Genomic DNA, 13,779 nt, shown 5'->3' on the forward strand with positions numbered 1-13,779 from the left:
TAAATTGATCAAAACCAAAGTTGATGGCTAGCGAAATCTATATTCGTTAAAAGGTATCCCATTTTATGCAACCGTTTTTATTTAGGCTTTCATGGCATATATATCACCCAAAACGACGCGAATCTCCCTCAAGAATTTAGATACCTCCTCTTCCGTCCCGATAGTAATCCTCAGACATCCCTCACAGCCATATTCATTCCCCCGAAACCGGACAACAACCCCTTTCGTCTCCGCAAGGACCTTATACGCAATCAACGCCACCTCATTGCAAGGTTTGCCACCCTGTTCAGCAGGCTTATCAAGAACCTCAAAGAGCAGGAAATTCGAATCCATGCCGCCCAGGAACCGGCCAATTCCAGGGACCTTGGACAGCTCGACAGCCAACCGTTTCCGCTGCGCAAGAAGCTTTTCCATGTTCTTCTTCATAAGCGCAAGATTCTCCGGCGCTAATGCGGCCTTCGCCAGCGCACTGGTGGGACTCGATATGTTATACGGAGCTTTCAGGCTATTCAACAACCGTGCAATTTCAGGACTCGTGAAAGCCACTCCCAGCCTGATACCTGCCAGTCCAAATGCCTTGCTCAACGTCTGCATGACTACCAGATTCGGCCACTCGGTTACCCATTCCGCCAAACTTGAGCCTTCGGGTGCAAAATCGATATACGCCTCGTCTACCACCACTATCCCATTCCATGTTGGGTGTTCGAGGACTTTCTGAATATCTATCTTGTGGATTAGATTTGCTGTTGGGTTCCCTGGGGAACAGATGTAAACGATTTTTATGGAGGGGTTTGCAGATAAAGCTTCGTTGATGGCGTCTGGGCGGAGGCGGAAATTGTTGGCTGTGTCGAGAGGTACTTTGACAATGCTGACATCGTTAACTTGCGCACTGACGGAGTACATGCCGTAGGTTGGGGGGCAGGTGAGAATCTGGTCCTGGCCTGGTCTGCAGAAGCAGCGCAGCAGGGCGTCGATAGCTTCATCTGAACCGACACCTACGAAGAGGTTGTCTGGTGTCAGCGCCTTTTGTGTGTGTACATTTGTGTTTCGTAGATTACATAGGAGTTGTTTTAGCTCAATTTGGTGACTATTCAGCAAAAAGTATTGTTAGAATTAAGGCGGACTTATATGCAGTCTGAGTTGAGCTTACGGATCAGGGTATCTATTCAAGCCTAGAAAGTCGATATCTGGTGCTAGCGATGAATTCTGGCCGTTTGTCGTCGGCTCACCACCCTTCTGTAATTTCCCTTCTGATGTCAAGACAATTCCTGGTCCGTAGGCATTTTCGTTCGCATCCAGCAGAACATTTGTCCCATCGTCTTTGTAGTCACTTACTCATTTATACGTTAGCTGATATGTTAGCTCTCTTTTTCGGAACTGCGGTCAAACAATGGGAGCTTACTCTCTTGCACATCGGTAAGGTTTCAATTGCAGAATATTGGGCCTCGCACATTTTGACAGGTCGAATGGAAGACTTTTCTTTGCCATGGTTGGCGCTGGTGGTGGTTGGTTTGATAGTGAGGACGTTTTTGAGGTCGGTGGCGGGGGAAGTCATAAAAACAAATTCAGATTTATTAACCGGTTTTGGGATAACTATGTGGAAACAAACTTACAAATTACAATGAGGTTACCGTCCACGAAAAAGTAGCTGACTGTATTGATATTTTCTTCATAATTGTTAAATTCATATAACTATGCTAAGTCTATGTTAATGTTACTGGTATAAATCTATCGTTTTTGTCCATTTCCCACCATTTCAACGCCGTATGCCTTGGATATGCATAATCAAGACTGTATTAGTAAAGGTATACAAAAGACATATATATCTCCAAAAGAAATCATGTTCAAAGATGTTTTATTCCTTCCTATCTGGGGTGGGAAGCGTCTTCTTCATGCTCTCGTTTGGCAGAAGCGTGTTTCCCCTGTTTTTCTCTGAGGTATCGCCATCCTCTTCCAACACCAGCGGTGAATAGACTCTTTATGCTCTGGCTTGTGCTCGGCCAGGATATCGTTTTTTTGATCGATTTATTTACTTCGTCTAGAAGGAACTCATCAGCAGCAATCTTCTGCTCGAACTTGCCTCCCACTCGGCGACGGACTCGTTCTGGGTCTTCATCATTGCTCTCTTGCATCATCTTATTAAACTCCGCTCTTGGGATTTGGAATCGTGACTGAAATTGGAAGAATAGCTTCTCTCGGAATGATTGGGGTAGTCTTCGAACCATATTTCCTCTTTTGAAAGGGTCCATATCTTGGGCTAAACCAGCATTTATTTCCGGGTTATCAACCCAGTCTGGGTCACTGCATTGGGGATCATTAAAAGCGACATTTGGTAATGCCTCGATTAAGGATGCATATAGCCGGCGAAAATTACCCATTTGTGAGGACACAATGTTGTTAACCTTGCGCGGATCTTCTGTGCCAAAGGACATCCGAGGGTCGCCTCTATAACTAATGCCAGCGATGGTGCTATACAGCTGATGTTCAGTAAAATTTGGGGGAAGCAACAGCAGTGCCACACGGACTGCTGAAAGCAGGTTCATTTGGTTTGCAAGGCGGACTTTCGGGTGGTCTCGGAGAATTTTCACAGGTTTGTGGAGTCTGCCTGCAAGGTAAAGCGTGTCCCAATCACTGAGATCCTTACATAGGGTGTCAATATTGACGACTCCATATTTTATAAGGGTTCCATTCACAGTAACGTAGGGGTTGAAGTAAACGCCAGCGCCCCATTTTTCCTGGACCTGGGAAACTACGTAAGAGCCTAGCGATCCCAGACCAGAGTAGTGATCGCGATGCTCATTCAAGTTGAGCGAATGCCAATGCTGGCTATACGAGACCCCAAATATAAAATCGATCATCTTCCCGCTGTTGTTTTGGCCCGTCTGGATGGCTTGGGGAGGGGCAGGATGAGAGCTCCCAGCGGGAGTAGCGGATCTATTGGACTGTGGGAATACCCCCGAGCCGTATGCAAACGCATATCGGATTGGTGCCTTGAACTGCCAAAGTATCTGCCTTAGGGCCTCTTTAAATTCCTCATTGATAATCATATGTTGGTTTACTCCGAAATTTTTTGAGGGCAGTTCCGAGAACGTGGAGATAGTAAAGTCGGGATTGTCGTACCAGTTGGTGGTGGACGTGGATGAGGGAGTCGAAGAGCCAGAAGCGGAGGCATCCGGAGAGGGAATCGAAGGAATGTTTGGGTTCTTGTGTGGTACGGAAGCACTGAAGCTAGGAGGAGGTCCCCCGTCCTGATGAGGGGTTGATGAAGACTCAGTAGAGAGGAAGCAGTAGTGTTTCGGATTTCGGTTGGGACATGATGGAACGGCTGGAATGAAGATGCGGAGATGAGACGGCGATACTAGTCGCGGCCTGATCAAGAGGAGCTAGTAGAAGTGGAAAAAGAAAGTTAGTCTTATTCAAACTGAGGGTTCCAATAATGGGGTTAGAAAAGCCCATACAGGTCGATGCGATATAGACATTTTGGATCGATAACGTTGGGAGGAACAGCCAGAGCTTCAAGTGGTTGAAGCTAAGGGGACCGGGCATTCAACTTCAAACCATTTCAACAGAAATCCGTACAGTGCAGCAAAAGGAAGAATAACAACTGAGTCCGGTATGATGGTATGATTCTATGTAGCAGTAGAAGAGAGAGAATTGGTCGAGGGAGATCAAATAAATTATACCTTCAAGCATCGTAGATAGCTTATGCTTACGTAAACATTTACAGATCACATGATAAAGCGCCATCACCTGACTGCGACCGCGTCAACGCGACCGACCAAGGCTTGGGCGTCCACTTGGGGAAACATTCCCAAACAAATTCTCGAGCACGAGGGTAAACAAATCACAAAACAGTCAGATTGCGGCCGGATCGCCGCCCCAACAGAGCCTTTGGGACTTTAGATCTTATGTTTAATTTTTTTTTTTGGATAAACTTGGATAACTCTTATGTTTATTCAGGCTAAGAACAACTAATTCAGTCATGAGTGGAATAGGAATGGAGACTGTCGCCGCTAGGCTAGCAAGCTTCTATGCCTCAAATCAGTCGGCACAAGACGGTGGATTATCGGACGCAAAGATTACAGAACACGTCAGTTGGCCTCATGAAAGGCCGGTACCTGAAGATGTATGTATCTACATATTGTTCAGTCTTCTTCGTTTCTTTTGCATGCTGATTAAACTAACTGGTGACTCTGTAGCTTGCTCAAGCCGGATTCTACTTCAAACCAACGGCTCTTAGCCCGGACAATACCGCTTGTTTTCTCTGTGAAAGAGCACTCGACGGTTGGGAAGAGGATGACGATCCAATTACAGAACATCTGAAACACTCGAGTGAATGTGGGTGGGCTGTTATAATGAATATTGTGCGGCAATCCTCGAATCCGGCAGAAATAGAAGATCCCACCAGCGCGAGAATCGTGGAGGCAAGGAGAGCCACTTTTGCGTTGCTATGGCCCCACGAGGGTAAAAGAGGTTGGATCTGCAAAACAGAAAAGGTCAGTTCTTGACCAAGAAATGTACTTTGCTTGGAGCCCCGCTAACCGCGTCCTCCGTCAGCTCGTTGAAGCGGGCTGGTATTACTGTGCCCACGAAGAGAGTGACGATTTCGTAAGCTGCGCTTACTGTAAGCTATCGTTAGATGGCTGGGAACCCAAGGATGATCCTTTGTAAGCAAAATCACACTCTACATCATCTATCGACTTGCTAACATGAGAGAAGCGAGGAACATTACCGCAGGTCTTCAGACTGTTCCTTTTTTCATTTTGCGTCAAAGAAACCTGCCAAGGTGACCCGCGGGAAAAAGTCACGAATATCAAAGTCCTCGCGCCTATCTGCGCAGTCTGTCTCCACAACAGTATCAGAAGCGCCCACCGTAGATTTGGATGATGAAATCGATCAAAGTGCACTCTCTCAATCAACTACAAAAGCTCCAAAGGCGGCAAGGAAGCCAACGAAATCGAAAGGAAGGAAAACTAAATCTAAAAAGGGAGATGCAGTTGAGACAAGCAGCCAAGCAGATATGGATAGTAATAATGGTGATGCCGCGGAGTTATCTCAGCCAAAGAAGACCACGAGGGGGAAGAAAAGGGACAGCGATGCCATGAACGAAGCCGACGAACTTCAGAGTGAAAAGGATTATACGTCTTCAGAGCCCTCTGCCAAAAGAAGGACTACAAGATCAGAAAGCACCACCGCAAACCGTCCTGCCAGTATGGCTATCGACCGAACCAATTTGGTGACACCGGATGAGCAGCCCGCTATTATGGAGGAAAAACAACCAAGGGCACGGAAACCAAAGCGAGTCTCATTGACAGCTCGAAAACCATCTGTTGTTTCTAACGCATCCCTGAAACCCAAAATTCCCGATGACTCTGAGATTGACTCTCAATTAGAAGCGGGTCTCTCCGCAGATATTGAGGTTGAGGGAAAATTGGCATCGGAACATGAGCGAATAGTTGATAACACAGAGGAAGGACGGCGTATTTCAACCTCATCGGCCGCATCGACCCAACCATCAAGACCAGCAGTTATTGAAACTAGTGATCTCGAGGGAGAGGTCCATATTAAAATCCAAAAAGGCCAGCGGAAGAAGAACGGGGTTAAAAAGAAGCCCGCTTCCAAGAAAATTTCACGCGTTCGTGCTGAACAAGCTCCTGTCATTACAGCAACCGATGAAGTTGAGAATGCTAACTATGAACCTCCCCCAATCGACACATTACAATCCACTTCGAAGGAGACGATCGGATCTGATTTGGTGATGGAAGATGCAGTTGTAAATGACGATCGAGAGGATGAGAGCCATAGAAATCCCCAGCCAAATAACGTTCCTAAAAAGGTTGGGCGACCAAAAGGCTCAGTTGCTAATTCAAAGAAGTCAAAGAAGAAACCACAAGGCAACGAACCTGCAGTGACTGAAGAGTCTGTTTATATGCCTTCTGATCTCCACGAATCTCCCACGCCAACCAAATCAAAAGTGGACCCACACGTAGACCAGGAGAACCAAAAAACAACCACTATACCACAGAAGGTCGCTTTTGAAGCTTCAGGGAATCAAGTTGCCTCTTCCTTAAGGAATGGTGCTCAGCAGGAGGTGAACAGCCCAGGAATGTTTGAACGTCCATCTGAAAGGATAGAGCGCGCTTCCAACAACCCGATCCCCCCAACTGGACCTGTGCATGGGTCTACGCCATCGCCATCCCCACAATCGTCCGATGCAGAAAACCATCCACCTTCAAGCCGACCATCTACCAACCGACCCACTTCGTCGCTTGGAAACTCCAAGCCGCAGATAACGTTTATGCCACTTGCAACGAGTACACCCAATAATTCGCCATCGAAGATACATTCCCGGTCAGGACAGCTCATTACCTCCTGTCCATGGAACCCTGTGGACCCAGAAGAAATTTTCTTATCGGATTCGATGAACAAAGAGAATGCAAATATCAATGATCTACTTCACTCTGTTAAAGGCGATTTAACAAGCCCGGAGAAAAAGATGACCGTGGAAGAATGGATCATGTGGAATGCGAAGAAGGGGGAAGCTAAGCTTCGCAGTGAGTGTGAACGATTAGTTGGTATATTTGAGAGGGAGGGCGGAAGGGCCATGATGGCTCTTGAAGGGATTGAGTGTGCTGATTAAGCTCGATAATATCCAAGTCGGCGGTAATGTTTTTCTTTGGTTTTTCTTCCTTGTTCTGGGACGGCACCGGGGGGAGACAATGGATGAACATGAATATTTTTGATCATCCACCTTGCGTTTATTTCCTAGTAGAGCGTTATGGCGTTTGATTTTGCTTTTATTCCCTTCCCATCTGCACAAATGTAGCATGTATATCAGCCATAGCAAATAAACAACCCGAACGCCAGGGTATATTTAAAATAATCGCCTTCAAAAGATTCAAAAATGGCAAAGGAGCGTCTCCGCATTTTTAAGAAATTATCCCCAGTCTACCCTCCCAACTGTCCTCCTGCTTAACCCCCCTTTTCCTCCGTTTCTCATTCCTCTTCCTACGTTTTTCCTCCCTGTCTCTCGCCTCCTCCTCCTCCCTCGTCTTCAACCTCTCCCCAAGATCTAACTGTCCCGCCTTCCGCTCCTCTTCCTCCGCCATCCTCTTCTTATGTGACAACCATCTCAACCTCTGCCGGACATCTTCCACAGTAGCCTTGACAACCTCCCCACTCTGCCCCGTCGCAATCAGATGCTGTTTGCTATTCAAATGTTCAACAAACTGCATGTTATCCTTGTACGTGAGGTCGCAATCCGGGCAGTAGAATCCGGCTCCACGACCCCTTTTGCCTACGGCAGACCCAGCGGGTATGATGGTGGTCTTACCAACCATCGATGCGACATTTAGCCGTTCAGACCGAGAGCTCGTGGCTTCGAGAGAGCTAAAGTCGACGGGGGCATGGTATTTTTTCCCCGCTAGCTTGGCTTCGTACCGTGCTTTGGACTCTTCTTTGGACTTGGCTTCAGCTGCGGCGGCCTTTTGCGCATATTCTTCGCGATCCCATGTTTTCCGGAAGGAGGTGTCTGATGTGGAAGTACCGTATGCGGACGCTTTCTTGGTAGGATCTGGCATGGTGGGTGGAGGTGGGATGCCCTTGATTCTTTTTGTAAGTCAAAGGGATAAAAGAAATGGAAATATAACAATTGGATGCCTTTTTCGAATATGGTGTGCTATTGGTCTGGTTCAGCTTAAGGGGAACAAATGTATCACAAATCTACTGTTGATTCAACTGGGGACTTTGGGATTTATGAGTTTTAAGCTTAGATGGACGCTCGCAACGAAGTTGACAAGCTTATTGCCTGATTGCACGGCTTATCAGATTAAGTTGGAGGTCACGTGTTTCAGCGTCTTTACCTCGCTGTTCAACTTACATTCAATTTCATGATCACCTTCATACGCACAATCAAAAACCCAGAATTCGCAGGGTGAGATTTTAGAACAACGCTTATGAGTGCATATCGATGATAGGATAGATGTCAGACGGAAATCCAATCGAGCAATTCATTAACGGGAACGTGGTCTCCTGAGAGTGTTAACTCGATTCCTTGTTCGCCTTTGTCAATAACCACTAAATGCCAGCTGTCAATGCTAGAGCCCTAATGCTGTCGTTTAACTTTCTCAAAAATTCAGGGGGCTGGAAATGTTTCTCCTCGTACTCTGCAGCCTCTGATTGGAGTTCCTGTTCTACTGGACACTACTGGCAACGCAGTCTGAATAGCAGACTAAGCATCTGTCAAAGCCACAGCCCCAACCCTATTGAAGGCAACAAAATATTTCCATGGCGGAGCAGTTTATATAATGTCATAAGCTGTTTGTTTATTTTTATTTTTATTTTTATTTTTATTTTCCCATTTATCATTCTCCAACATCTATGAGCTTGAAAACCAGGGTTTCCCGCATGGACCTTGCGCGGATATTATTTTCGCTTCATACTGACATACTTGCCTTTAAAACGATGCGATCCACTAACAGGATGCTCCCCAAATCATCATCCCCATTCATGGATCTTCCCACGGAGGTGCATGCACAAATTACATCTTACCTCTCATATCCGGATGCTTTGGCTTTGAAACACACAAATACCTACTTCTATTCGCTCGTCCAAACAGGCCTCGTGCTTAAAGTTAACTGGATACTGGAGCGTTGTCGGTTAAAACTTCGAGTTCCTTTTTCGACCTGCGAGTTCCGTACAGATCAGACTTTCTGCAATCGAGAGATTCGAGAAATCATGCAGACTCGACGAAGGCATCAGGAATGCAAACCTGGTACAGGAGGATGCTTGGTCGTGGAAGGCTCGAGTTGTGGTGGACGGATGCCATTTTGGCTGTTGAGAAAGAGTAAACTGTTTCTGTGGGTGTGGAGGGGGATTACTGTTGATTATCTTGGTCAGGTTTTGCGATATACCTGCAGTCAGTGACATATGCTAATCTTCAATAGCTTTAATCTTCGGATTATTTGTGTGCATTATCGCCATCGCCTTTGTTCCGGCATCTAGGTAAGAGTTTTTCTGAGTTGATTCACATAAATGTTTTGACTTCATGCTGAGGAATTCCAGGATTATATTCACAGAGCAAGCATAATGACCTCTAAGGGATTGGGCCCTTACATCATAATATCATTTCTTGGTGATTTCTATTATTTCTATTGTACCTAATCAATCTTTGGAATATCAGAATCTGTATTTTTTCATTGGGTTCTTCACAAAATTATTTAAACCTATATGCTTTCTTTTTCGCATGCCATAATTCGCATAATTTGCACAATGATACCCATTTTTCGCATCATTGTCTCTTGCTCAGGTACTTGTGTATATTTTCTATCCTGAATCCCAGATTTTCTGGAGACTACCGAAACAAAGGCCATTTGCCATCATCGTCAACTCAGGGCTTGCAGCGATTTTTACAACCCCAAGAGACATAATTCTCCCCTCTCCATCGTGGAGTTCAAAAATTGCACGGAGAACTCATTGGTTGAAAGAAAATCAAGATACACTGAAGAGTTGAAACTTACGTCCACATGCGAGACTGACAGTTTTGAATTGAACGTTGAAGCTATGCTGAAATCGGGATTATTCCGACGAGAAGCCAGAGCTCCACCAATCCACGGACTATTTTGCATTAAACATTAGTTAACCAACTCATCCGTAACATGACACATCTCAAAGAAAATCCGAATATTTATTGAGTCATCATGGCAGACATCATTTCCCCTTCACTGTTTGCATTGGTGTTGCTGTTCCCTAGTGGACAAAATAAAATTATAAGATGGATCAAATTATTACGGAGTACTGTGTTGGGTTCCGCACCTTTCGGCATGTTGGATATAACTACGTGTTTCGATGTCGGCCCGAAACTTTGCCAAGATCCCGTCCAACCCTAGCGACAAGACCGGGGAATTCGCCTTCTGGACAGGCGCCGAAATTTGATGCTAGCTTGGAATATAAATACCTACAACGTTGGAGCATCTCACCTTTCCCTTCGGCAGTTTAATGTACTCAGACATTGCGATATCTTCGACGAATATGATGCAAGCAGCCCAAAAAACCAAGGGAGCTATGGGTTTCTCTGCATGCGGGAAAATAGTAACCCTTGGACGATTATCGCCAACAGGTTAACAAGGTGTTCTCCCTTGGCCTAATGGACAACCTCAACTACGCCGCTGGAGAGGAACAAGCCCACGAGAGCTTTGGACCGATTTATACAAATGCCTCAATATTGTTCCAAATCTCTCGGCCAATATTAACCGTGCTTGTGAAGATACTTTGCCTTTAAGCCGCTGTACTTTGTTTTTCGAAAGTGTTAGGTTGAACTTCACTGGAAATTTTTCTCAGGAAAAGATCTAATCGTAGTAGCTCTCATCGGACTTCGGGAAGGAGATGGCTTGGAAAGAGTTTGTCACATGGGCACAATTTTCAGAGAGAGTTCGAGTTGTTAGAAGTGCTTTGCTTCAAAATGGTATCAAGGAAGGTGATCGTGTTGGTGCTATATTTGTACCGTAATTACATTACTCGCATCTGCTTCTTCTATGGGTACAATTTCCTCTTCAATTTCATCCGATTCGGGACTAGAGGTATGTCATTGAGGCGGATTTCCTGTTTCATAGCAGATCAACTCTAAATCAGCTATTCAGTGATGTGACCCGATTACAGCAAATAGAACCGTCAATAGTTTTTGCGGATAGCGATATGACATACAAGGGAAAAAAGAGTTCCTTGAATGAGAAGATAACGGCAATCATAGATCGGCTATATAAATCCACGAAGACCTTCGTCATCCCGATCGCGACTCAAAGCCGAACCAAATTCCCTTTGGTGGCAGATTTTATGTCAAAGGCGTCTGACTGTGAACAACTGGGTGCCATTTTCTCATCCCCTTTATATGCTATACTCAATCGGTACATGTACATCTGTGCTGTTTGGGACGATGTGTGATATCGATGTCCTCCATTATTTTGTTTTGGATGATCGGCCTACCCTCTTTGTTACATTTTTGACTACGGACGTCATTCATAAACCTGAACCGGCGTAATCTCTCCCTTATGATGTGCCAAATTTACCGAAATATCCCCCTCCTCCTCCTCAACCCCGGCAACATTCAGATCTTTGCATCGCACTTTAATACCTAGCCATCGTCATTTTCCGAAGTATCCGTTTGCTCTGCCGTTCAGCGGCCCCCCCCCCCCCCCCCCAACCCCAAATTTTTAGTTATAAACTTCTCAGCTATTGTTCCAGATTTATATAATTCCTGTGAAGCTCTGGACGGCGTGGAATTGTTTTGTTTGGAATTTGACCCCATGCATCTTTGGGACTGCGGTGGAAGCGGCTCGATTACTTTTATTCGAAGTCACATATAAGTCCATGCCATACTGGTCCGATGAGTGTGGAGATATAGATAGTTATTGGGTGATATCTACGGGCATTGCGTTCGGAGAGGGGAGGCGGTCCCAGATGATCAAGGTCAAGGTGTTGCTGTAGCGCCGGCAGAAATTGAAGATCTTCTGATGGGTCATCCAGATGTGGACGATATTGCTGTTAATGGGTATTCAGAATGATTATTCAGGGGAACAGCCGAGGCGGTTTTTGTTTTGAGGCAACTGGAAACTCAAGGAAATAAGAAAGGGTTTGTGGTTCGTGATGAGTGGTGTAGAAGGGTGAAGCTATAGGGGGAGCTACCTTGACATTTGTAATCTTATTAATTTTCTTGATGAACTTGTTTTCGAGACGCAAGCTATGAAAAGTAAATTCCTCCAGTGCCTTAGTTGGTTGATGGACCATGCATAGGACAAAATCAACTGTTGTGGAAATGATAGGTGATACAAACTTGCTCCAAGCTTTTTATTACCTTCCCGGGGGTATCATGCAGCCCCGAAGGGTTAAAAAAAAATAATTAAAAAAAAAAAAATAAGAAAGAAACTATCTCTAATTCATTTTCCTTTTGCATCTTCCGTATTCTCTTTCTCTCCGTCAAACCCTTAAGTCAACCCGTATTTGGTTGAAACCTTGAAAGGCAAACAGAATTAGGTAAATAATGCATTGGGAGGCACGCCTTCTCTTGCGAGTATTAACAAGCGTTTGAGAAATGGATCTTTGCAATCTGGAAAAAAGAATGGGGTCAAAAGACCGCGAAGTCGCATAGCTTACATGTTCAACGGTCTATTGATGCAGCCAAGAGTGAAAGTTGAAAAGAGGTAAAGACATACAGAGATCCTGCACCGGGCGCCATTCTGCTCACCATGAATAAATAGCAAATGAGGACGAGGATTGCCTGAAAAACACAAACCTTGCAAATCCGCCTGCTAGCTCTCGGTATCTAGTAGTCAAGAGAGACAGGTTACTAGATGGGTTTGTGGGTGCCTAGTTCATTACTCTCCAATCCCAAGATTCCCTTTTCATTGGGGTGGATATAGAGCATAAAACAAATTTAATGGCCTCGAACTCCAGTCTGCCAGCCATAAATAACTAGGCGCGGGTAGCTAGTCCATCGGGGACTTTAGATATTCGGTACGGGAGCGATTTAAGTAACCCAGCGGTAGCTGGCGTACCTTCCAGCTGTTTCACTCTTTCGGATGATTTTGACGACCTGCCCTCGTCGCAAACCTAGATATTTCGCCACAGGATCTCCACTCTGGATACGCGGAAGCTGAGACTCCTTCAACCGGTATCGCTGAAGGAGCCGTTTCTTTTCCTCTGCGCTTAGAAGAATATGTTTGGGTACGAGTTCATGATGGGTAATATTGACTAGGAGTTCCTGTTCCTGGAAGTGCTCACAGAACCGGCCTGGTATGCTGTTCAACACTCGCATTGCGGATGGAGAAATTGGCGTCTGGCTGATGAATATTCCGGTGTGGTAGTTTTGTTCGTCGATGAAATGATTAAATGCACGAACTTGCTTTGTCCCTACGCTCTGTATATCCGCACAGAATTCGACGTAAATGGTACCGCATTCGGGGACTGGGTTGGGTTTCGATACTGTGGGAAGGGGTGTGTATTTCTCCATCATCGCCTGTGAGGGACGCGCGCTGATTTTCATTTTATTGCGACTACCCACCAAAATTCCCAAAATAGTCAGTGGAACATACGACATAAAATAAAAGACCATACATCAACAGTAGAGATTATGTTGCACATACTCAGGAAACCCAAGAGCATCTGAGTATCGCGTTCTGAATTCGTCGAGAGGAATTTTTATCTCCTCCTCAGTCACTTCATAGCCCTGAACATAGTCCCCACCACGCGTCAGCAGCTGCATATCGATTACGCGAGATGGGGATAGGCCCATACCCGATCAGCTAGCATCTCGAAAACGGTCCTCCATGTGCGCCAGAGCTTTGTCATTTCACGGTCTGCTTCCGCAGACGCCCTCGAGTATTCCTCATCAGCCATACTCGAAGAGGGCGTTTGAGCGCAAAAAGGTCGTTTAAGCCAGGGAAACAAATGAATGGGATGAAGTCGGCGAGTATAAAGCTGCGAAAAAGCTGGCTAGGGCTGCAAGTGACATGCGATGTTGTTGTTCCCGGTGTTCTTCTTTGTCTTCGCTCTTGTTTGTTGAATGAAGTAATTCTGCAACCTCTTTCTTTGGTCATTCTCGCAAAAATTGGTGGGAGCGCCCAAAATGGTTAGCTGGGCGCACAGACCAAGCCCCGTCGTACTGCGGCTAAATTTTTCCACCTACGAACCTCGCTTCATTAATATTCCCAGGCCACCCCGACGTTGCTCTGCTCTTGCGCATTACTGCCCAATTAGGCATTGAACCACCCCGCGTTGTCCCGCCTC

General features: G+C 45.6%; 5 protein-coding genes across 5 annotated transcripts; 1 reads left to right on the forward strand and 4 right to left on the reverse strand.

Annotated features, from left to right (window-relative positions):
- Positions 1–81: 81 nt before the first annotated feature.
- PAAG_02180 (histidinol-phosphate aminotransferase) lies at positions 82–1,488 on the reverse strand (the record flags this gene model as incomplete). Its single annotated transcript, XM_002796246.2, has 3 exons — positions 82–1,087; positions 1,151–1,330; positions 1,403–1,488. The coding sequence occupies 3 exons, from the start codon at positions 1,486–1,488 to the stop codon at positions 82–84; spliced, it is 1,272 nt and encodes a 423-aa protein (XP_002796292.1).
- Positions 1,489–1,865: 377 nt separating this feature from the next.
- PAAG_02181 (mitochondrial import protein mmp37) lies at positions 1,866–3,479 on the reverse strand (the record flags this gene model as incomplete). The annotated part of the gene is made up of 2 exons (XM_002796247.1): positions 1,866–3,383; positions 3,459–3,479. The coding sequence occupies 2 exons, from the start codon at positions 3,477–3,479 to the stop codon at positions 1,866–1,868; spliced, it is 1,539 nt and encodes a 512-aa protein (XP_002796293.1).
- Positions 3,480–3,982: 503 nt separating this feature from the next.
- Positions 3,983–6,640, forward strand: PAAG_02182 (hypothetical protein; the record flags this gene model as incomplete). Its single annotated transcript, XM_015844563.1, has 4 exons — positions 3,983–4,126; positions 4,200–4,496; positions 4,558–4,667; positions 4,720–6,640. 4 exons carry the CDS (start codon positions 3,983–3,985, stop codon positions 6,638–6,640), a joined length of 2,472 nt encoding a protein of 823 aa, XP_015701567.1.
- Positions 6,641–6,929: 289 nt separating this feature from the next.
- PAAG_02183 (hypothetical protein) lies at positions 6,930–7,580 on the reverse strand (the record flags this gene model as incomplete). The annotated part of the gene is made up of 1 exon (XM_002796249.2): positions 6,930–7,580. One exon carries the CDS (start codon positions 7,578–7,580, stop codon positions 6,930–6,932), a length of 651 nt encoding a protein of 216 aa, XP_002796295.1.
- Positions 7,581–12,520: 4,940 nt separating this feature from the next.
- PAAG_02185 (DNA-directed RNA polymerases I) lies at positions 12,521–13,389 on the reverse strand (the record flags this gene model as incomplete). Its single annotated transcript, XM_002796251.1, has 3 exons — positions 12,521–13,046; positions 13,137–13,219; positions 13,288–13,389. 3 exons carry the CDS (start codon positions 13,387–13,389, stop codon positions 12,521–12,523), a joined length of 711 nt encoding a protein of 236 aa, XP_002796297.1.
- Between the last annotated feature and the right edge of the window lie 390 nt (positions 13,390–13,779).

Source organism: Paracoccidioides lutzii (assembly GCF_000150705.2).
Source record: "Paracoccidioides lutzii Pb01 unplaced genomic scaffold supercont2.4, whole genome shotgun sequence".
Classification (NCBI taxonomy): domain Eukaryota; kingdom Fungi; phylum Ascomycota; class Eurotiomycetes; order Onygenales; family Ajellomycetaceae; genus Paracoccidioides; species Paracoccidioides lutzii.